A 20,810-nucleotide genomic window follows, 5' to 3' on the forward strand; every position below is an offset into this window, starting at 1 on the left:
ACACTCAATTCGGGTAGACTTCCTGTGGGTTGGACGGAAGGCAGAGATCAGTAGTAACAGTAGTAGTCGCTCGTGGTTGGTCAATGGGTCCATTCTGCCACGTTGGTGATGCTGATGGGGGCTGGTAATATACTGATCTTGGGCGTTGGCAGAGCCCCTCTAGGCCGTGAATTATGCTGACGGGTGATGCCGACCAGCGCACTGGGCATGCTTAGGCCGGGAAGACGATCGTCGATAGGAAGCACGTACGAGAAACCCATGTCTACCGCCACCAACACCAATACATAACAACGAGCAGGGGTTCGTGAAACACAATTGGTAAGGGCGGGCATGTTGGTCACAGCTTAGACTGCTCAACAACGGCTCTGCTTGTTGCCTCTGTCTCCTCACTAGGTAGCGGCTCCGCGACGAGCACATAACGTGTGAGCCATCTACAATGAATGAGCTCCCTCAAGAGAGGCCTTGATAACGTACTGGTCCATCTCCCATGTAGCCTGCATGACGCCTTCTATCGTCTTGTAGTGATGTCCCTCCTTGGGCAGCATACACAGCCTAGCCACTCCACCGAGGCCTTTGATAGCCCCGAAGAGCCTCTCGGACTGCAACGGGGCAGTTCCCGAATTGGCATCGTTCTGGCCGTGGATCAACAACAGAGGGGCCCACTTATTGGCGGCTATCCGATCCGCCCAAGTGAACGGCGACATGGTGTGGTACCTAATGATGATCTCGCCGAAAGATGGTATGAACACATGAGCATGATCCTACACCTCAGTTGCATCCCAGTAATTCCTTTCTTCCCTCTGGAAGCCGAAAGGCGTAAGACTCCTATTATACGCCCCAGACCTGCCAATCCCGGCACGGAAGAGGCCAGGCCGTGTGTGTGCGAGAAGATGGGCTGAGGAACGCCATCAGACCTCTTTCCCATCTTAGCAGTATCGGACCAGTCATGAAGGCCCCGTACGAGTGGCCCCCCACTGCTACCCTGCTCGAGTCCACTCCGTTGGCCGCAGCCGCTGCTACCTGAGGACCTGGGCTGACGATAGTGGGAGGACCAACCGATATACCGCAGCCTCGCCGTTCATGACGAGTTGTTGTATGAAAGTGTCGTTGGCCGTGTCACCATCTCCTATGATGGGCATAGACGGGTTGTCCAGTACCTCTCCAGTGAGAAATCCTAGTGCCGGGCCCCTAGGGACAGCCTACAGCCCAACCCTTGCTAATCCACATCAGGGGTCTAGCCCAAGTGGCCCGCTTGAACTGATACTTGGAAACTCTAACCTGGCCTGCCGACTTCCCCGAGGAGTACCTGTCGAGCATCATCAGCTCACACCACCACCAATGCCACGGGGATCTCTACGATTCTGGATAGGCCCAGACGATGCAGGGGGGCGGACGTCCCTCCGTAGCCGCCTTCTTGGGGAGATAGAGAGTGGCCGTCAGGTCGACACCATCCTCACGCTTATAATGGAGGACCTGGCCGAGATCAAGACCCCTATAGGCCACTTATCCACCACCTTCTTCTCAGCCAAGTTGTCGAACAATGCGGCCTGCTTAGCCTTAGGGTCCTTATTAACCGTCACTGACTGTTCTTCCCCACTGAGCATGTTCCTCAAAAACCTCTAGGAAGGACACTACTGCTACCACCAGCATACTGAGCCATAAGCCTCCTTACCTCTCGCGGCTGAGCTATAGACTCTCTCGCCAATAAGAGGCGTTGACCGTCGTCCCCTAGCAGACGGATAGGCTGTTCCAGGTAGTCTCCCCGACGGGGGGGCACCAGCTGGCTGTCCCCTCCCACCTCATTCCTGATTCCAATCGAGAGAGAAAGAGCCTCAGCCATTCAAGGACTACTGAGGATCCACCGCTTCCTCTTCCACATCACTACCAAGACAACAGCGCCATACCCTCCTGTGGTGTATACTGGCAGTGCCCGGCTGCCTGAGCGGGAGGTAGACCCTATAAGAGCTAAGGCTAGCTGACCTGCCAGTGTCTAGCTGTATGCGGACTGAGTCGACGAATGGTCGGAGGCCGGCATCAGAAGCGCCATCACCGAAGAGTACTAGACTACCGTCCCTGACCTGTTGAAGTACCTGCCTCGACCTGTGCCGAATGACGTGAGCAGCAGCAGGAGCAGCATTACCACTCTATTGAAGGGCCCACCCCGAACCGTTTCAAATGTACCCATGCTGGTATAGGCATCATCGTACTTCCCGCTATGTAGTAGCAGGCAGCCGTTGTCTCTATTCAGCTCAACCTGGTGGTCCCCTTGGTCAGCCATCGACATGGTTCGGCTCACCTCAGTGGTCCCGTTACGGGCTAGGGCGAAGTCGTCATCTACTGCCGAGGCGGCCTGTGTGGGAGAGTGAACTCCTCGGGGCCGTAGCCACACTCGGTGGCTCTTATCCTTGAACCTCCACTCAGACCACAGTATATCCTCATACACTGTGAATCGTATACGACTGTGCATCCCTGATACCACAGTAAGGGCCAGAGGGAACCTCTCAACAGTACTCACTCATTTCACTCCGGAAGAGCACTGAGGCCCTCTGGAGATCCCAAGGGGTTGTGCCCTCCTCATCCAGCAGCATTGCCGTGTCACGATGGCTGACGGCCTTACCTACTACTCTTTCACCATCGAATAAGCATGGTCAGCCGGGCCCTCACATCTAGGGTCACCGTTGTCGCCGTCAGCCACTATGAATACCAAGGAGTGAGGTTTTGTCGGTACCTTCACCAGCTGAATGACGTTCACTGTGTGCCATGGCCTACCCAGCGAAAGCCTCGAGGACCGGGAGGGCAGGCGTCAAAGCGATTGGGTCGGTCCTCCTGTGCAGGTCGCTGATGTAAAGGGAAACACTGAGAGGCACCCTGACCCTCCTCATCCAACGACAGGACACTGAATTGGCGACCGAAGCGGGACATGAGCAGAGACCCTAAGCGGTGATGACAACGTGTCCATAAGGAGGTCCCATGATATGTCTACTCACGGCTGAAGGGAGGCCCGGTTATCTCCGTCAAGAGCAACTACATAAAATGGGCAATAGGCCAATGCTGCTGTGCCAAGGGACTTACAAAGCGGCCATCCGGGGAGAAGGACGTGTCGGTTATCATAGCTGGCCCGCCCAATGGCTTTGTCTCGCCACTACTCACAGTGTGGAGGTGCCTGTAAACAGACAAGGAGGGCCCTAGTGCGCCCAGGCCTGAGATGGCTCACATTTGGGTCGTAGTGTAGTACTCGAAAAGCATATCGTCATGAGAGGACTTCAGGGTGTCTGATGGTGCTACATGTGGCCGGTAATATTCCCTAACACCTATTACTAGCGTAGGTCCGTGCCTCTTGCTTCTTTCCATGACACTCCTGTGTCACCGGCCCTTCCGGTGGACTGAACCTACTACGGCCTTCTAGCCAAGAATAGAATGACGGCTGCCACTACCGCCCTTGACTAGAGCGGCGACCCCATGGACCCCTCCTACAGTCGGTCCATCTTGCTATCGATATCCTTCATATTGGCATCGGGCACACACCAGAGGAGGAGCTGTTCCCCATCAGTGGACCACAGGTAAGGGCATGCACCCGTTACAGCATTGAGCCGTAGGCCTTCCCCTATACGATTCTGGGGGGGAGCACGAGCTCCCGTCTACTGTGGCGGCGGGACTACCTACAGCTTGGCCTGTGAGGGCATCGATGATATAAACGCTGATGCTGGAATTGGTAGTATCTGCCGTAGGAAGGCAGGGGCACGACGAGTTGGACTGACCGGTAACACCTTTCACAGTGACCGCCAGCTTATCCCCTCGAGCTGACCATTTCACAAAGGCGTACTTGACGCCCTCACCAGTAGGCAAGTCCGTTATTATAGTGGGGGCTGAGGGCAGTAGTGAGAGCCCCTGCTTCCGATAGAGAGCTACCAGTGGTATCGTCTAGACACTTGATTCGAGGGCCGATCCAGTCGTACCAAGTTAGGGATGTCGGCATGCGGGTCGCAGCATCGAAATCGACACCCCCTAGTCTATGCTTGGTATTAGCCTCGATGCAAACCTCTGCTAAACTGGTCTGGCATACAAGAGAGCCAATGACTCTTTTCATAGGGAAATAATGACAGTACAATCACCAAGCTCAGTGGTCACTACTCCTCACCACCTACTATTGGCTTACGAAGGACGTCCGTCGGCCATATTCGATGAAGTAACGACACCCATTGGGGTGTGCAGGACCCAACGAGAAGACCGGGTCTGGTGGTGTAAGGACTAGTTCCTCCAATGGCCAGCCGGGCCGCTGGAAACCTCCAGTAGACACCGACTGACGGGCTGACTCACACATTGCAACTGAAGGGGTCATCTCGACTGGAGGAGATGGCCACGCCCCATGGGGTCCTACCATTGCTCGTCTTGGTACTACCACTCCTCCTGGCCCCTACCATGGTGAAGACTCCTGATGATAGGCCCAAGAGGCTCCCAGTGAGCCTACGAGGGGTAACCCCTACCCTAGCTCGGATAAACCGAGCTGCAGTCGCTACATCTGGCCGCATGATACCCTGATGGATATCTGTACCACAAGCAAAGATACTCTGAGACCGCACAGTGAAGATTCCGTGGTAGCCCCTCCCCTGGTATGCCACTAGAAGGCAACACACTTTGTACACGGAATAGAAGTCCTCATATAATGCACTCAACTATACAATAAAAATGGTACACGAAATGCTAGGCGCTGATGGATCGTAGCTTCCGCGTTGCTGACTGCTTCCGACTACTGCCCGACCTCACCTGAGATGGATAAGCTATGGTAACGTGGGACACTAGGGGCCTACTATGGCGATGTCCCAAGGGCCTCTCATCTCCGTCTTATAGCACTGACTCTTCATCAAGAGGTAAGGGCAGGCAAAGCACATCTACCAGGAGCAATGAGGGATATTCGAACTGCTTCGCTCCGCCTACCAGAGCAATGAGGACCTGGAATGCTATTGCGCCGACTTTACTGTGCATCCAGAGACCGAGTGTAGCTAGGAAGCAGATCCCGGGGGTCAGGACCTGCATTGGGGCTACATATAAAGGAGATTACACAAAACGCTGCCTCCCTCACTTTAGTATACACGTTACGGCTATTGTCGTACACCCACTTGAATGCAAAGGGGATGAACGCGAAGGCCAGCATGGCGAAGAAAGCAAAGGCAAAGACGTAATCAGGCGTACCTGGACCCTACCATAACAACCCTAGCTCGACGCTTAGTCCTCATCTTACGTAGTCGGGAAGCCAAAATGATAGCTGCAAACATGGCAGCATTGAGACCAACCGTCGAGTCCACCAGCCATGCCTTACGTAAAGCTATGGACTTGCTTTTCTGAATATGACCCGAATGGCTTGCAGGGCTATCAATGGCTTTAGTATTACCACAGCACTACTGGGTACTGGACGGTACACAAAGGCATAGTCGTGTACAAGGGCATGGATCTAATGGACTGGGGGCTTGAGAGGAAAGGAGAGGAATGCTACGTACCACTAGGAGGATAACGGCAACTGCTATGATGGTATCCTCACTCCAGGAGGAAGTAAGAGTCTGCAGTATCGGACTCAGGACCCATAATGTGCCTAACAGTAACTCCTCCCATCGACCATATCGATACACCCAAAAGTAGCAAGCGTACTACTCTCGATACGATGCTCCCGGACTACTACCAAATACGTGTGAGGCCGACTTGGTGTCCTCCCATAATCTCTCACGGAATCTTATGCTCTCTGATACGACCGTAGGGGGGTTGCTCAGGAGGGAGTACTCAGGCAGGGAACCTATAATATCCTAGATGATCCCCATCGACCATCGACGATTAAGTCCATACCCAAGTCGACGCCGGTGAGGAGTGGATCCTCAGACTGGTGGCGACTCTGTAGACTCTCCGCCGGTGCAGAGAGGAGGCGCACACTCCTCGACTGGGGCTGTTCACTTTGGGGAGTCCGTACCGGCCTAGAGGGGCGTAAAGGGGAAAGAAGATCATCCTGGAATACAGTACAGCGAGGATGGCCACATGTATGACTACCTTCAACCTGTGCTGCCTTTGGGAGGAGTGGATGGACCGAAACGCTGCCTCAGCTGCATAGTGTGTTGATCCACCGTGAATATTCTTATAGTAAGCAACTAGGAGGAAAACGATCTATGCAAGAGTTTAGCGAAGCCTCGCCCTTATTACGATTACGTGTATTAGATACCACAAGCTGGGCACTAGCATGCCGGAGTAGTGCCGACCTGCATGATAGGAGTAGACAAAAGGCTGAGGAGATATGTCTACTACCTGCAGGAGTATCCCAACAGTAGGAGAGCCACGTCAGCCACAAGCAGGGCTGGGGGCTTTATGGCCTCAGCTCGGAGCCACAGCCAGACTATTACGAATATTGCTATCACCTACAGAGGGCATACCCAGTGCAGGGCCTCTAGCAGTTTTTACCGACAAGTGCTGGGCAATGCAGGCGGTCTTGGCAACCAAAGGCCAATACCTGTATCGCCTTAGGTTAGTGTTCATACGTAGGCTGCTGAGGAATGCCTCTCGACTGCAGTAGTTGTCTGGGTAAGACTGCGGCTCATACCTATCATACTGTGCTTCCCTCCCCCCACCACATGGGTGTTATTACAGTATCTTCCTGAACCCAGGGCCATCGTCATCCCCATTATCGACTGTGGTGGTACCAGGAGTCGACTCTAAAGGCGTCACACATCTCCCATCGAATCGATCATTACGGAAGCAGACAGTGGCCGATGGAGGCATGACCTACTGCTGCCAAACATCCCTAAGAAAGTTGATGCTCCTTCTCACAAGACTCATAAACCAACTCTCCAACGCAACGACGCAGAGGTGTTACAAATACCAGTACTATTGAGGGCCTCGCTGGCTGAGTAGTCTAATGGTCTCTCCGAGTCTATTCAGAATCAATCATTATAGCGACAACGACACTATTCTCTGGACCTCACTTCAAGGGCCGTATATGGATCCTGATTCGGGGGGTGAGTCAGAGTGTTAGTCGCTCAGTGAACAACCTAGAGAGGGGTGAGAATTAACCCCTGATTAGCTGGTTGTTACGCAAGACCAAGGAGTCAGGCGATCATCGTGATGAGCTATGAATCTCCGCCCCGATTCAAGAAACAATAATTGTGATTGAAAAAATCTTATGAGATACATCTTGATGACGAAGCTGAATACTTGCGGATGGCTGCGTTGAATCTGAGTATTTTCGAGTTTCTGGCTATCACGGTCTGGATCAGATGTTCCTGAATCTAGTCGCTACCCCCGGCAACTAAAAGTCAATAAGTTCAGAAAAGAGAGAAAAGGTCGCAGTGTGATAATTGAACCTGAGACTCATGCTTCTCACCCATGAGTACCTCCCACTCTACTACATCAACGACATAACTTTCCAAGAGGAATCTTTCCCCGCACGTGTGCACATCCACACTTGAAACTTCCCAGTATGTTCGCTCAAGCGTCAGAGTCAACTTGGCTAACCATCTTACTACAGACCTCGACTGGTAGGTTATCGCACGCGCTAGAATAATGGGGATTTCACAGAGCTAGGTTTGAACAACACCTTTAGCCCGAAATAGCAGAGTAGCAGACATTCCCCACTATGCTAGTAACACCGGCAACACTGTGCACGCACGCGTACGCCGTGTGGTTGGAGCGCAACATCATACCACGCGTGCAGTGAACATTCCCGCAAGCAAAATGGTCAATGATCTTGTCTCACGCGCTCTAGCCTAAGGATCCATGCGTGTTCCGACTGGTTTTATCACCTGGTAGAGGCCCCCTGTTAGAGGGCTCTACCATGGGTGCACGCCGACCAAGGTCGCGAATCAGTGAGGGTTTCATAGTGGGGCCCCGGACTCCTGGTACAGAGTGAAGGATGATCCCCATGTTGAAACTGGACCTTTTGCATCACGAGTTTAATCTTGAATGTAACGGATTGCAAGTTTGGTAGAAGTATCTCGCGTCATCGAAATCAATCTCGATGTCTACGAATCCAGATTCCGAGCATCGACTCCCGAGCTGATGTTATACTCTGAGCTTGTTTTGAACTCCCGAATCTTCCTCTTGAGCAAAGAATTTGAATCCGGTTGTGGATTGAATCTTGAGTCAGATTTACAGGGCGAGTCAAATCATGGTCTCAGATTCTCGAATCAGGACGCACCATGAGATCGTTCGCCGTGTCGTGCTTTGAACTATTTCCTACTATTGTACGCATGGGTTGGTCACAGTTTCTCCAATTCTGACTAATATCAAGTAGTGTTTATTTTGTCATCAGTGGATGACCATGTCGGAGCAGCCATCATTAACGCCGAAGCAGCGAGCCCTGTTATCTGCCCTCTCTGCTAAACTCTTGGAGCAGTATAAAGGTAGTGAAGGGGAAGGCTACTGTGGCTCGATCTCCATGGTGTAGGGAGGATCGAGGCTGAAGAGAAGGAGGATGGGGAGAGAACCTGTATGGACCCGATTTCACGGTGGATAGGCTCTACCCCTGGGGCCATGGTAGGTAGCCTTGCATGGCATTACCCGACAGTATTTGATACAGGACCTACTCGTGCAACTGAGTGAGCCCTCCAGTGATGAGGAAGCCCTAGGCGAGAGTAGTAGTGACTCACCTCATACCTCGGCTATTGGGAGATCTGCTGCTGCTGCCGGCCCAGCGGACGAAGGGCCATCAAAAAGCGTCGGCGGCCTGTCTCTGCCTGTCACTAAGCATTCATCAGGAAGGTGGTAGTATTACAAGGCAACTATAGAGTACTATTGGAGGTTGTTAGGATGACACGCTCCTCTTTGACGACGGTTCCGGAGCAGGCTACGATGCCTGTGCAAGCTGGCTTTGATATCAGTGGGGAGGCCTCCCGCAGTACTCTGGTAGAAACTTTTACATTGTCTATTCCTGCAACGATTGAACCCCTGTCAGCTGGATGACCTGGTGAATGAGCTTGTCTTGTTACTCGCCAACACGCCATGGATGTGTGCCTCCTTGGCCCAGCTGCTACCGCTACTCAGTCCTACTAGCAAGGACCTGGTTCGACAACAACAAGTATAATGTGCCTCCTATGGTCCTTATCTCATTTGATGGTGTTTAGGTCACTCAGAGCGACCTCATATCTGCTTCTGAGGGCGATCTGACGCTGGTCACGGGTACTGACATTCTAGTGTATACGGGCTCTGTGGAGAAGATGGCTGCATTATTGCAAAGCCAAGGGACTCTGACTGGCCAGCAAGTACAGTCCCCTCTAGCCTTCCAGCAACAACAACAACAAGCCGTAGTATTTGGAGTTGTATAAAGTGGGAGGGGGATGTGTTACGCAGGTCTTGGCGTCTCCCTTGTCGAATAGTCAGTTCATGCAGGGAGGTAGTAGTAGTAGCATGATGGCAGCACAGGGTGGGGGAGTGTTGGCCTCCCCGCTACCACCACAGCAGACAATACAACAGGTAGTAGTAATAGCAGCAGTAGTAGCAGTAGTGGTAGTGGTAGTATCATCATAGAGACGCATACCAAGTTGACTGGTGGGTCTTAGGCGATACGCTTACAAGCTGCCCATGCAGCTGCGGCAGGCGGTGGGGGAGGGATATCACCGGGAATGTCGCAAGGTGGGCTGGCCAGGCCGATAGTGGGACCAGGTGGGCTGCTGCCCATGTCGAATGGTAAGGGACAGTTATAGTGGTGTAGGCCAAACCCAGCCGAAACGTGGTGTATTGAACATGGAAACGCTGAGTGCATCACCACAACTGGCTGCCCTCATCAAAGAGGTAGTGATGTTGTAGGGAGTATGAGATGGGGGATGATGATCGTCCGCCTTAGGTTTCATTTTTACTACTGACAGCAGGTGGCTCCGCAAGGCAGCTCCTCTTGTCCGAACTAGGCACACGTATCTCGGCACAATCTCGGTAAGGGAGGGATACGCTTCTTGGATCGACCCTTACTTGTTTAGGATGTTCCTTAAGCTCAACCGAACTCGGCTTGGCCAACTGCTCTTACGTTTCCCCAAGGACTTCCTCATAGAAGGTCAGAGGGCTAGCGGGAAGGTAGGGCAGTGACTGTGGATGGTCTTGAAGGCAGTAGTGGATACAGGTAACTCTTATACGACCAGAAATCATCCAGTGTCCATCGACTCCTGTACCATTGGAAAAGGACATAGTAGGGGATAGCAATGCTGCAGACGATACTGGAATCCTTGCCGGGCCAGTGAGCTTGCCACTACTCATGCATATTCAAAGTTACTTGACTCTCTCAGCCACCGGGTATGTCGGAGAATGATACACAGTCCAATATATTCTCCCAGGCAGCAGGGAATTATTACGTAAGGAGTGGTATGGGGGCGAGTGGTGGATGGACTGTGATGCTCTTTAGGCTGAGAGTCGAGAGGGAGCATCCTTGGGAATGCCATCCTCTGCAAAGGACAATAGTGTTCCCACTCTTTCATCACGATCCGTTGGTAACTCGAAGAGCTCTCGTTTGGCGGACCTTGGCATGGGCCTTTCTGTTGACGTTGCGGGTTCTAGTCAAGGTGCGATGATGCAGCAGGGTCAGCGAGGAGCTGGTGATAACTATGTAGGGAAGCTGTTCTCTCTTGGATTGGCATTACGTCGTGTAGTTGTACATGGCCCCGCAGCAGCTAGTGTTATCACCGTTACCATTGGTGAGTCCTGGTACGGCCTTGGGGTTGACACCATTTTCTGCTGCGCTACCGAGGTGGGTCTAGTATGACTAGGTGGAACGTCAGTGTAAAGGGTTGGTTATGTGTGTAGGTCGATGGCTGAAGGAGTTCTGCAGACCCCAGTTCCCAAGCGAGAGTAGTCAGGCTTCTTACATGAACCACAATAACATTGATACTAGTCGTTTACATCGTATGTACATGTTCCCGTACGTTCTTTGCTATTTAACATTTTCCGGACATCTACTCCACACTTCGTTGCTAATGATAATATTCTGCAAGGCTGGGAAACCTCCAAGTTGTGGGCATGTCTCCCGATGAAATATCGGCGTTGATCGCCGCTTCTGGTCGCATTTAGTAGGGCCTCGTCCTCACTACTATTGACAATGTCGATTTACCATTCATCGTCCCTACACTTGCTTTTTGATTCCATTATGACGATGAAGTGTTTTTGGCTGAAGATCACTAGTTTATAAGCAGCAACGACAAGGACGATCTACAGTACATAATTTCACCCTAGAACATTCCTGGATGTTTTTATGCATCGTTGTTGTTGCCTGTCGGGGCCATTGGGGTTAATTACCCTCTAGTGGTGGGGCCAGTGGCAGTGGAGTGCTCTGCTAACTTTGAAGATATCATTAACTACCCTTTTCGCCAACCAACAGTTCGACCATCATCCTCGTGTTTTGGGTTGATAGTGTTAATGCTGCCCGTGGTTCTAACAGGTACTTTCCTATTCTGTCCATTTATACCACACAGGAGATACTCTGGAAGAAATTATGCACTAATAGAGGGGTCATTGTCACTATCGTTGCTCATCTGCTGCAGTGAATGAGTATGAATCTTGCTCACTTGCGATTCCTCAACGGTCAATCGACAGCAGTGATGACGACAGCCTTGTACCTTGAACGATTCCCGCGCTCGGTCCACGTTCCTTCCGCCGTTGTGTGCATCTTATCAAGAACTGTTTCCTAGTACCTGAGATTATGGCTACTGCTGAAAATCAAACTGGTAATAAGGTGAATTGGAATGGGTAAGCTCTGGTGACGCAGGAGGCGTCTTTGAGTGCATAGCTAGCGTGAATAGATGTATAGCGATGGGGATATTCGAGGTGGGAAAAGGGTACGGTTGAGCTTGATGTGATTTCAGGCAATTTTACTCGACGAGACAAACTCGTTGAATACGAATTGACAGCCCAAAAGAAGTGGGAGGATGCCCACGTGTATGAGCGGAATGCACCCGAGGAGGGCGATGGTCCGGTAGTAGAGATGAGGCCTTGAGGAGAGCAGGGATGGTGATAGTTGTTGTCCTTAGGAACACTTTATGGTCACATTTGCTATCCCTTATATGAACGGAATGTTGCATCTTGGTCATGCCTTCTCACTCACCAAGGCTGAGTTCGCTGTCCGTTATCAGTCGCTGAAGGGCAAGAATGTAATAATGGGGCCAAGGATGTGAACACTTTGAGTGTCTACTCTCGACCTACAGTGTTGGCTTTCAGGCACTCTTCCCGTTCGGTTTCCACTGTACTGGTATGCCTATCCAAGCTGCTGCTGGTACGAGGTCTGTGTGCATTGGAAGTGGCCAACTGGTGTTGTGAGATAGGTAACCTCAAGAGAGAGTTGGCCCATGCATTGGAGAGCGAAGATGAGGCCAGTGATCCCGAGAGCTCCGAGCAGGGGCAGCAGACCTCTAGTGAAAGTGGAAGACCGCTTTTGGTGGGCTTCGTGGGATGGTGAATCATTAGGTGCGGCAGCCTCGCTGGAGCGGAAAGCAGTGGGTATTTTCCACTCGAAGAAGTCTAAGACGAAGGCAAAGACCGGCGGCCTGAGCCAAATTGAAATATTGAAGAGCATGGGGATTCCGGATGAGGAGATCCCTAAGGTGGGTTAAAAGATCCTCAGTGTTGGTCCTCATTGGCATTCTCAGTTTTGCGAGCCCCAGCATTGGTTGGAGTACTTCCCTCCTCTGGGCCAGCGTGATCTCAAGCGTTTTGGTGTTGCTGTTGATTGGAGGCGTAGCTTCATCACTACTGACGCCAACCCCTTCTTTGTAAGTCTACCCGTCATGGTGTCTGTTGGAAATGCCCTTCATCACTCAGGATGCCTTCGTGCAGTGGCAATTCCGTCATTTGAAGGCCGGCAACCGCCTGGCTTTCGGCAACCGCCCTACTATCTATTCCATTCGTAAGGAGGGTGGTAGAAGGATTGTACACGGTGGCGACTGTGTTAGGTGATGGCCAACCCTGTGCTGATCATGATAGGGCCTCTGGAGAAGGAGTGAACCCTCAGGAGTACACTCTTATCAAGATGGGTGTACAAGAAGTGAAGCCTGAGTGGAACACTGGTAGCGCTGTCCACTGTGGTATGTCTAGGGTATCTTGTCCTGTCGTCTTAGGTGACAATAAGGTTTTCTTTGTGGCCGCCACCTTGAGACCTGAGACCATGTACGGTCAGACCAACTGCTTTGTACTGCCTACAGCACAATACGGTATCTTCCAGATGAACAACGGAGAGGTGAGTGATAGTTACGCTGGCGGTAGTAGGGATGTCTCTTTTCTCGTCTCCAGGCGTTCATCTGCAGCTATAGATCGGCGTTGAATATGGTCATGCAGGAGCTAGGACCGAAGACCAAGAATGAGGATGGTAGGGATCTCATGGACTCAACCTGTGTATCCATTTGACCTGTTCAGGAGAAGATTGCCCAGTCCAGTTGGCTACCGTGAAGGGCTCGGACCTTCTTGGTACGCCGTTGAGCGCCCCTCTTGCCAAGTACTCGACCGTCTACGCCCTGCCCCTCCTGACTATCAGCATGGTGAGTAGCGTCGATGATGGCTTGGAAGAATCTTCTTTGGGTGTAGGGCAAGGGTACTGGCATTGTGACGTCTGTCCCTGCCGATGCTCCGGATGATTATGCGGCTCTGAAGGACTGGAAGACGAGGCAGAACTGGCGTGACCAGTACGGAGTTAAGGAGGAGTGGTGTGTGCCCTTTGAGGTGAGCGTGACCGTTCATTGGCGTCTAGCAGTGAGTATCTCCCTTACTTCAGGTCGTCCCAATTATCCGTATTGAAGACATGCCAGAGTGGGGTGATGAGGCTGCAGTATATCTGTGCGAGTCTATGAAGATCGATTCCCATAAGCAAAAGGATAAGCTCACAGAGGCGAAGAAGCTGTGCTACAACAAGGGCTTTTACCAGGGCAAAATGATCATCGGTACTAAGCCGTTCATTAGTCCCTTATCGCTTGCACTTCCCTTGGCTAGGTCCTTATGCTGGGAAGACAGTGCAAGAGGCCAAGCCCTTGGTGCGTAAGGACCTCATCGATGCCGGTTTGGCCATCAAATACTACGAGCCCGAGGGACTGGTGGTCAGCAGGTGATCATTGATCCTTCCACTGTGATCTGATATGTGACGGCTCAGGTCTGGTGATGAATGTGTTGTTGCCTATTGTGATCAATGGTACATACGATATGGTGAGGAGGAGTGGAAGAACAAGGTCCTCGACCATGTGCAGGTAAGGGTAGCTATTGCTCCTGTAGCTGACATTCCTGGCTAAATCCAGAATCATTTCGAGACGTTCAACCCTAGCAGTTTGAATCAGCAGATCAGCGCTATTGAGTGGTTGAAGAATTGGTAGGAGGTGGCTCTGTAAAGGGTTCGCTGTTGCCACTGATGGTTGGTTTGCCTCGGTTTCAGGGCGTGCTCTCGCAACTTTGGTCTTGGTACCCGCCTACCATGGGATAAGCGATGGATCATCGAGAGTCTGTCGGACTCCACTATCTACATGGCCTACTACACCATTGCTCATCTACTGCAAGGAGGTTTGGTGTATTCAGGCTTGGCGAGTGATGTAGTCTTGGTATTAGGTGTTCTTGATGGCTCGGGTGAGCATCCTCTTGGTATTGACGCTGAGCAGATGACTGATGCTGTGTTCGACTATATCTTCGACCTCGCTGATGAGCCCCCAGCGGACTCTGCTATCTCTCGCGAGAGTCTCGATAAGCTTAAGAGGGAGTTCAACTACTGGTAAGGCTTACAGCGGGTGAACTCAGTGTATAGGAGTCGGTGAATGGGTAGGTACCCTATGAGTCTGAGGTGTAGTGGTAAGGACTTAATACCCAATCACTTGACCATGTGCTTGTACAGCCATGCAGCTATTTGGGAGGATCGGTAGGCATCGTAGTGAGCTTGACTGTGTGAGATGCCTTTGGTGCTAGTCCGGACCTTTGGCCTGAGGCCTTCTTCACCAATGGACATGTGATGGTGGATGATGAGAAGATGTCGAAGTCTCGCGGCAACTTCCTCACGCTTGACCAGGCCTGCGGGGAGTTCTCGGCTGATGCGACTCGTCTGGCCTTGGCTGATGCTGGTATGGTATGAAGTCTTGGATCAGAAGTACTCTCTGTCCCTGTATAGGTGATGGGCTTGAGAATGCCAACTTCAAGAGGAAGACTGCTAACGACAGTATCCTCGCCCTCACCACATTTGATAACTGGGCTACAGAGGTCACGACTAGCCCTATTGAGCTCGCCAAGGAACGTGATGGTAATGACTACGGTGGGTATTGATCTATATCGGAAGTGCCTCAGGAGAATATACATTCGTGGACAAGTGCTTTGCCAACGAGTTGAATAGGCTCATTAAGGAGGCTGATGCTGGATACTCCAAGATGATGATGAGGGACGCACTCAAGGCTGGCTGGTTCGACATGCAGAACCTCAGGTTGGTCATCACTGCATACAGATCTTTCGGGTAATGGTTGGTATTAGGGACCAATACCGTGTCCTAACCGATGGCTCTATGCATCGTGACCTATTGAGGCGTTACATCGAGGTCCAGGCTTTGGTAATGGTCCCCATCACCCCCCACTTCTGTGAGCACATTTGGAGCGATATACTACATAAGGAGGTAGGGTGAATACATAGTGTTAGCATGGTGAGTATGAGGTGCTCTCAGGGTCTGGCCGTCCAGCAGTTGTGGCCTGAGGTTGATGCTCCTTTCGATGAGTCCCTTGGTGAGTTGATCTTGTACTTATGTTCATTATGATATGTGTTGCAGGCCGACAGTATAATATGCTGCAGTCCAATCTTCGTGAGTTCCGTCTGGAGCTCCAGAAGCATATGCAGCCCAAGAAGAAGGGTCCTGCGCCCGTTGCTCCTACTGGTGGGTAGTGAGATGGTTGGGGTGCGTCGAGCGGTGGTCATGGTCAGATGCTGTGATCTATGTCACGAAGGAGTACAAGCCTTTCCAGCAGACTTGTCTGAAGGTGCTCAGTGAAGTCGAGCTCGATGAGAATAATGAGCCGGTACGCGGTGTTACGCTGTTATTATGAGTAGTGGTAGACTCGGGCTGTTGCAGGTCGACAAGAAGTTTATGGGTAACTTCTTCAAGGACCATCCTCTCATCAAGGTCCTGTCAAAGCAGGAGAAGGGTATGGCCATGAAGTTCGCCCCTTTCCATATGCAGACTGAAGTGAGGACCAAGGGCAAGGCTGCATTGGCCCTCACGTTGCCCTTCGATGAGACCAGGATGATCGAGGATCAGAAGGGTAAGTCCTCACTATGGTTGGGATAGTGATGAAGTGGAAGCAGTATCACTGTTATGTCGCTTCACTGTTAGGGCTCATCAAGAAGCAGCTGGGTTTGCCTGGTGAAGTTGAGGTGAGGGATGCTGCTGAGGACTCGGCAATAGACAAGAACAACCGAAGGGCTACCGGTGCCCCTGGCAGGGCTGTCATTGTTTTCTATGCTAAGGATTCCACAGAGTAGATACTGTTAGTGTAATTGCGATTCTGTCACTCGTTTTCCTACTGTGGTCCTCCCATCGTATACGTTCAAGGGAGTATAGCAATGTACAGGTTTCACCAGTGATGTTGTCAGGGCATGTTGTGTAATAATCGGGGTAATTTCTCAGGGGAAGACTGTGCCGGTCGGAAAGTAGTGTGTTGCTGTATCGTATCGTCTCAGCCTTATCGTCTCGTGTGTCATTGAAGGCACTGAATGTCTCCACGCTATCACCATCATCATCGGAGTTCCCGGGTTATGCGGAGATCATCATGCTATTATGCTATGTTTTTGGCATTGTGTTGTCTCGGCCAAGGACAGCAGATGCGGCGGCCCTCAGCTGATGATGGAGTAGTTACAGAGCGAATCGAATTGGCCGCTCCTGGCTCGAATGGGACTCATAGTGTTGGCGAGACGGACTCCATACCCTTTGTTAGTATGGAGTCGGTTGATGATGCGGCATCCGATGGTATACCTTGGATTAGGTTGCAACCCGCCAGGATAACATATGTCAAGTTCGGGACATTGGCCGAGAAACGGCTCGACGCCTGGCAGCATTGGGCTGCTCTCACTCTATCCTCTCTGGCGATTATGGTTGTGGCTGCCCACTTTGTGGTTTGCTTCCGTGGCATATACTCCAAAGGGGCTGCTGCAGGCAGTGGTGATCTCATTGCTCTGCAGCAACAGCTGAATAGCGTCCATCACACGGCAAGGACGTACGGGCTGCCCATCGACGAAGGCCATCCTTTGCACTCTTTGATAGCTTCAGACAAGGGGCCATCGTCACCTACCAAAGGGTCTCCATTGAGGGGCTTCGGCAATAAGCGTGGGCTCAACGGTGGTCGCGATAGTGGCCCTAGACAGCAGCTCCAGTTTGATAGGTTTGTCGTGAGGGGAGCCAATCCGAGTTCATTCAGCGCAGATGGGGGTCATCATCCTGGTCTGCACTCGGGCTTTGCATCGAAGCCCTTGTCTGCGGGGGCCAGCAGCAGGGTTGGCCCTCCTCGTGGGTATCATATCGTCAATAAATGGGGACGTGGCGGTAGGCATAACCCAGGATGGATAGGAGGGTATTATAGGCCTAGTTATGCAATGAAGGATATGTTTGACCTAGCCTCTGGCGATGATGATGATGATAATGGAGAGGAGCGTGGTACTGCAGCAGGGGAGGTATATTACGGCTTAGATGGTCGAGCACGTGTGGTTCAATATCCACAGACGTTAATGGTGCCAGAGGATGACGAAACCCCTGAGGAGTTCGCTGCTAGACAGAAGAGTCGAAGGGCGTACGAGCATTCAAGTGGTGCAGGGGGTTCGGCTCTGTCGCGACGGTGATGATCGCTATCTTTCTGTTGGTCGTCATTTACTGAGCCGTCGTGGCTTTCTGCGTTGTAAAACCCGTCATTCGGTTTCTAATATTCTTTTACTACAGTGCTCGATTGCAGACCGTGTGCTACAGTCCAAGTAGCTCCACATGGCTTGGTTAGGCTCACAACGCCCTGTAGGGACCCAGCTAGGGACCCAGCTAGCTTTCACCTCAGCTAGCCCTCTTTTATTTGCATCTTAACTATTCTCACGCCGCATCGCGATTACCTAACATAATATTTGCCACCATTTTTACTTCTTCTTATCCTCCTCCGAAACACCTCCTCTTGTGTTGGTCAGTCGATGGGCATCATAGGCATCGCGGCTCATCATAAACGAATCGGTAGGTTATCCCATAGGTTGCCACTGGTGTGAGTAGTGATGTCCGAGGCTGCTAGCGGTCTGCAGGAAATCATAGAGGTGGCAGGAGTGAATTCCCTCGAGGCTAGAACCCATGCCATGCCGGGGTATCTAGGGCTTGGGCCGCCGGACCTCTGTAGACTAACCAAGGTGATGTGAATATAATACACGGCTTGGCGAGCAGGTTTGACAGATACCGAAGGGCAGTAGGAAGAGTGCGGATAAGAAGGGGCGGCCGAGTTACTTCCATTACGTGGTCGGGATTGACGTGGGCAGCGCCTCGGCGATATCAGGTTACATATCAAACTTGATATCTCGACAGGTAGCCCTGAGAGGTCATCATTGACTGAGAATAACGTCTCAGGAGGGTGTTGGATTCCTCGCTGGTTCGGCCTTTAAGATTGAGTCCGGCATCTATTGCTCCTGGGACATCTTCCATCAGTGCGATGTTCGGGTAGAGGTGAGTATCATTTGGGAAAGGAGTGGTATGAGTTAGTCCTTCTCCACAAGGTCCGGCCTGGTGGTTATCCAGCTGTACGGGCTGTCATGGTCGACACTGATGGTAACACCGTTGAAGAGATAGGCAGATCGATTTGGGAGGTGAGGTAGTGAGGGCGGTAGGCCACCGCCAGTGGTAGCACCTCCAGCCGGCATTACTCCTCAGGGCGTTCAGCTATCGTCCTGGTTGAGGTCAATCAAACCCCCCATCGTGCCGGGCTTGGTCGTGGGCGTCGTATGTCCTATTCGGGGCAATCTGGGTAACGCTGAGGTAACTGCTGGTACTGGGCATTGGATAGGAGACTGGAATGGCAGCAGATACTACCAAACTTCATCAGCCTAGCCTCCAAGTTCATCACAGCAAACTCCTCGTTCGCTGGACCCTCTGGCTCCCTCTCCCCCACTGATATATACGCCCATGAGGAGGAAGGAGATGTAGGACGTCTCGGGACTACCATAGTCACCGAGGTCATTGCCGATGGTTTTGTGAGGAGCAGGTGAGTATAATGCTATCAGAAGTCCACGACCGATCCATTTGGCTGCTCATGTGTGGCCTTCTGCGGAGAGAGGCTATATCCAATCAGGCGACTACGGCTCTGTCCCGAGGTATTCAATTCACTCCAGAGTGCCGTCCCGCATGTCATGATCCACATCGCCCGGAGCTACCGCAGAATGGGTAGTTAGAGTAGGCTTGGGGTCTTTGGTATCAGCAAGACTGTTCAGGTCGGTTGGATGCCTGTATGTCGACCTTGGCTCGATGCCTCCATGAAATACCAGCAGATGGGCATGTCCTCCATTACCAGGCGAAGACGTTGCTCGCCATACCCGACGACCCCGTTGCCTGGGAGCTAGCTATCACCGCAGCACGCCTCGCCACTGAGTCCATACCGATGGATCCCAAGGTCTGGGCTACCCTGGCCGAGGCTTATAGGCGGACACTCAACTTCGAGCAAGCCCTTATGGCTCTCAACAACTTCCCTATAGAGGAAGATCGTGAAGTGGCATGGCCTGGCGATGAGACTCTTCCATGGAGTTTGGGCATCCCCGATGTGAGCCGTTGCCAACAGACCGTTCCTGACAAGAAGCATGGGAGTGGCACCGACCCAATCACTGGATATTTGTGCCATGATCCTATAAGGCAGACCCCGACCTACGAGATGCTACCGAGGCAGCAGCGGGGCCGCGGCTTAGACGAGAAGGACCGGATAGTGCTTGGTCCAGGGGTAGGCTTGAATCCTGAACTGGATGAGAGGCAGAGGCCTGTCGAGGACAGTGGTATGGCAGTGGGGGAGCATGGCCAGATGACTCAGTACGAGGCGAGGATGTATAGTGTCCTAGTAGGGATATGTCAAGACATAGGCTGGGACTCCCTTATAGTGGCTCGGAGCCGCGTTTTTATTATGGACGATGATACTACTGCTGGTGGTGCTGAGGGTGCCCAAGGCGTGGACCTGAGGGAGGTGTATCGACAGAGGCAGCAGAGACTCAGTGGTAGAACACGTAGTTTGTCGGGCAATACGGAAGGCCAGCACCTGCCCCTGACTGCAACAGGACGGACGACCTTCAGAAAGCGCCTGTGTAGTAAGGCCTTGGAGGGCCTCTTTCGTCGACTGTTCGTAGACTTGAATGAGTCCATCAAGTGGCAACAGGAGATAGTCGGTGGGGAGGCCGTCCCTCGGAAGAGCTGTGAGATGTGGTGTTACCTGGCTGGCTTGGCAGAGAGGTTACAAAGTGGTGACGCGGCCTTAGAATTGGCCTGTCGAATGATTCAGGCCCACGGGTTTTGCCCCAGGGCCTCGGCTAAGCTGCTGCGACTTTACACGAGAAGGAGGATGGTGAAGCCAGCCATACTGCAGGCGTTGGGCATTATACGAGTTTTCCAATACAGAACAGGGGGTCAGGCCCCAGTCCCTCTGTGGTTGCTGGACCAAGTGGCTGACCTAGTGTATACTGTGGGGCTTAGCGTTGTGAGGCAGGAGCTCATGGCCTTGAGGGGACAGCGGACTGACGTGGAAGGGGAGGAGAAAGGCTTGGAGGAAGTACTTGAGGAGCTTGTTACAATGGATGTTGATGGTGTTGGCCGTTAATTTTCTCTCATCCCTGGGAATTGGGTTCGCCTAGTTGGTAGCAGGCAGCAC

The 20,810-nt window shown here is 52.1% G+C and overlaps 7 protein-coding genes across 8 annotated transcripts; 4 read left to right on the plus strand and 3 right to left on the minus strand.

Moving 5' to 3' along the window:
- Positions 1-337: 337 nt before the first annotated feature.
- Positions 338-2,922, minus strand: Pmar_PMAR005413 (dipeptidyl-peptidase, putative; the record flags this gene model as incomplete). Its single annotated transcript, XM_002786627.1, has 14 exons — positions 338-431; positions 475-714; positions 766-895; positions 942-982; positions 1,021-1,174; positions 1,212-1,306; positions 1,358-1,473; positions 1,515-1,619; positions 1,673-1,805; positions 1,981-2,090; positions 2,141-2,469; positions 2,516-2,617; positions 2,665-2,737; positions 2,770-2,922. The coding sequence occupies 14 exons, from the start codon at positions 2,920-2,922 to the stop codon at positions 338-340; spliced, it is 1,875 nt and encodes a 624-aa protein (XP_002786673.1).
- A 57-nt stretch (positions 2,923-2,979) lies between these two features.
- Pmar_PMAR005414 (hypothetical protein) lies at positions 2,980-4,087 on the minus strand (the record flags this gene model as incomplete). The annotated part of the gene is made up of 7 exons (XM_002786628.1): positions 2,980-3,024; positions 3,073-3,163; positions 3,215-3,272; positions 3,319-3,389; positions 3,475-3,614; positions 3,664-3,866; positions 3,910-4,087. The coding sequence occupies 7 exons, from the start codon at positions 4,085-4,087 to the stop codon at positions 2,980-2,982; spliced, it is 786 nt and encodes a 261-aa protein (XP_002786674.1).
- Positions 4,088-4,796: 709 nt separating this feature from the next.
- On the minus strand, positions 4,797-6,513 carry Pmar_PMAR005415 (phosphatidylinositol glycan, class c, putative; the record flags this gene model as incomplete). Its single annotated transcript, XM_002786629.1, has 5 exons — positions 4,797-4,889; positions 4,936-5,028; positions 5,060-5,190; positions 5,240-5,339; positions 6,400-6,513. 5 exons carry the CDS (start codon positions 6,511-6,513, stop codon positions 4,797-4,799), a joined length of 531 nt encoding a protein of 176 aa, XP_002786675.1.
- Positions 6,514-8,264: 1,751 nt separating this feature from the next.
- Positions 8,265-11,242, plus strand: Pmar_PMAR005416 (hypothetical protein). The gene is made up of 15 exons (XM_002786630.1): positions 8,265-8,375; positions 8,420-8,508; positions 8,552-8,733; positions 8,781-8,877; positions 8,927-9,049; positions 9,096-9,275; positions 9,531-9,633; positions 9,683-9,762; positions 9,815-9,900; positions 9,945-10,038; positions 10,085-10,198; positions 10,248-10,313; positions 10,364-10,564; positions 10,608-10,705; positions 10,762-11,242. The coding sequence occupies exons 1-15, from the start codon at positions 8,288-8,290 to the stop codon at positions 10,808-10,810; spliced, it is 1,650 nt and encodes a 549-aa protein (XP_002786676.1). The 5' UTR covers positions 8,265-8,287; the 3' UTR covers positions 10,811-11,242.
- Positions 11,243-11,614: 372 nt separating this feature from the next.
- On the plus strand, positions 11,615-16,482 carry Pmar_PMAR005417 (Leucyl-tRNA synthetase, putative). Its single transcript, XM_002786631.1, has 29 exons — positions 11,615-11,678; positions 11,817-11,926; positions 11,982-12,101; positions 12,169-12,223; positions 12,273-12,368; positions 12,415-12,551; positions 12,597-12,719; positions 12,769-12,853; positions 12,900-13,013; positions 13,065-13,183; positions 13,237-13,312; positions 13,360-13,481; positions 13,528-13,662; positions 13,715-13,880; positions 13,930-14,041; positions 14,087-14,180; positions 14,229-14,299; positions 14,363-14,487; positions 14,533-14,692; positions 14,744-14,836; positions 14,884-15,035; positions 15,083-15,211; positions 15,256-15,388; positions 15,436-15,574; positions 15,623-15,680; positions 15,725-15,829; positions 15,877-15,971; positions 16,025-16,214; positions 16,286-16,482. Exons 1-29 carry the CDS (start codon positions 11,654-11,656, stop codon positions 16,432-16,434), a joined length of 3,288 nt encoding a protein of 1,095 aa, XP_002786677.1. The 5' UTR covers positions 11,615-11,653; the 3' UTR covers positions 16,435-16,482.
- Positions 16,483-16,887: 405 nt separating this feature from the next.
- Positions 16,888-18,090, plus strand: Pmar_PMAR005418 (hypothetical protein; the record flags this gene model as incomplete). Its single annotated transcript, XM_002786632.1, has 1 exon — positions 16,888-18,090. The coding sequence occupies one exon, from the start codon at positions 16,888-16,890 to the stop codon at positions 17,782-17,784; it is 897 nt and encodes a 298-aa protein (XP_002786678.1). The 3' UTR covers positions 17,785-18,090.
- Positions 18,091-18,160: 70 nt separating this feature from the next.
- Positions 18,161-20,769, plus strand: Pmar_PMAR005419 (hypothetical protein). 2 transcript variants are annotated; one of them, XM_002786634.1, is made up of 8 exons: positions 18,161-18,324; positions 18,368-18,496; positions 18,539-18,634; positions 18,685-18,774; positions 18,848-18,943; positions 18,991-19,169; positions 19,257-19,348; positions 19,396-20,769. In XM_002786634.1, exons 1-8 carry the CDS (start codon positions 18,196-18,198, stop codon positions 20,757-20,759), a joined length of 2,175 nt encoding a protein of 724 aa, XP_002786680.1. In that variant the 5' UTR covers positions 18,161-18,195; the 3' UTR covers positions 20,760-20,769. The 2 variants fall into 2 exon arrangements, with proteins under 2 accessions (XP_002786680.1, XP_002786679.1); XM_002786633.1 differs by having other exon boundaries at positions 18,172-18,324; positions 18,839-18,943.
- The last annotated feature ends 41 nt before the right edge of the window (positions 20,770-20,810 follow it).

This window comes from Perkinsus marinus (assembly GCF_000006405.1).
Source record: "Perkinsus marinus ATCC 50983 genomic scaffold scf_1104296931384, whole genome shotgun sequence".
In the NCBI taxonomy this organism is placed as follows: domain Eukaryota; phylum Perkinsozoa; order Perkinsida; family Perkinsidae; genus Perkinsus; species Perkinsus marinus.

Bases quoted from the DNA above. Each gene is read 5' to 3' on its own strand.
- Pmar_PMAR005417 (XM_002786631.1), top strand. From the start codon at position 11,654: ATGGCTACTGCTGAAAATCAAACTG. The intron at 12,102-12,168 runs GTAATAATGGGG...GTTGGCTTTCAG, and splicing joins AGTCGCTGAAGGGCAAGAAT to GCACTCTTCCCGTTCGGTTT. The intron at 12,720-12,768 runs GTAAGTCTACCC...TTCATCACTCAG, and splicing joins CTGACGCCAACCCCTTCTTT to GATGCCTTCGTGCAGTGGCA.
- Pmar_PMAR005416 (XM_002786630.1), top strand. From the start codon at position 8,288: ATGACCATGTCGGAGCAGCCATCATTAACGCCGAAGCAGCGAGCCCTG. The intron at 10,039-10,084 runs GTAGGGCAGTGA...TAGTGGATACAG, and splicing joins GTCAGAGGGCTAGCGGGAAG to GTAACTCTTATACGACCAGA. The intron at 10,706-10,761 runs GTGGGTCTAGTA...TTATGTGTGTAG, and splicing joins TTTTCTGCTGCGCTACCGAG to GTCGATGGCTGAAGGAGTTC.
- Pmar_PMAR005419 (XM_002786633.1), top strand. From the start codon at position 18,196: ATGTCCGAGGCTGCTAGCGGTCTGCAGGAAATCATAGAGGTGGCAGGA. The intron at 18,325-18,367 runs GTGATGTGAATA...CAGGTTTGACAG, and splicing joins ACCTCTGTAGACTAACCAAG to ATACCGAAGGGCAGTAGGAA. The intron at 18,775-18,838 runs GTGAGGTAGTGA...ATTACTCCTCAG, and splicing joins TAGGCAGATCGATTTGGGAG to GGCGTTCAGCTATCGTCCTG.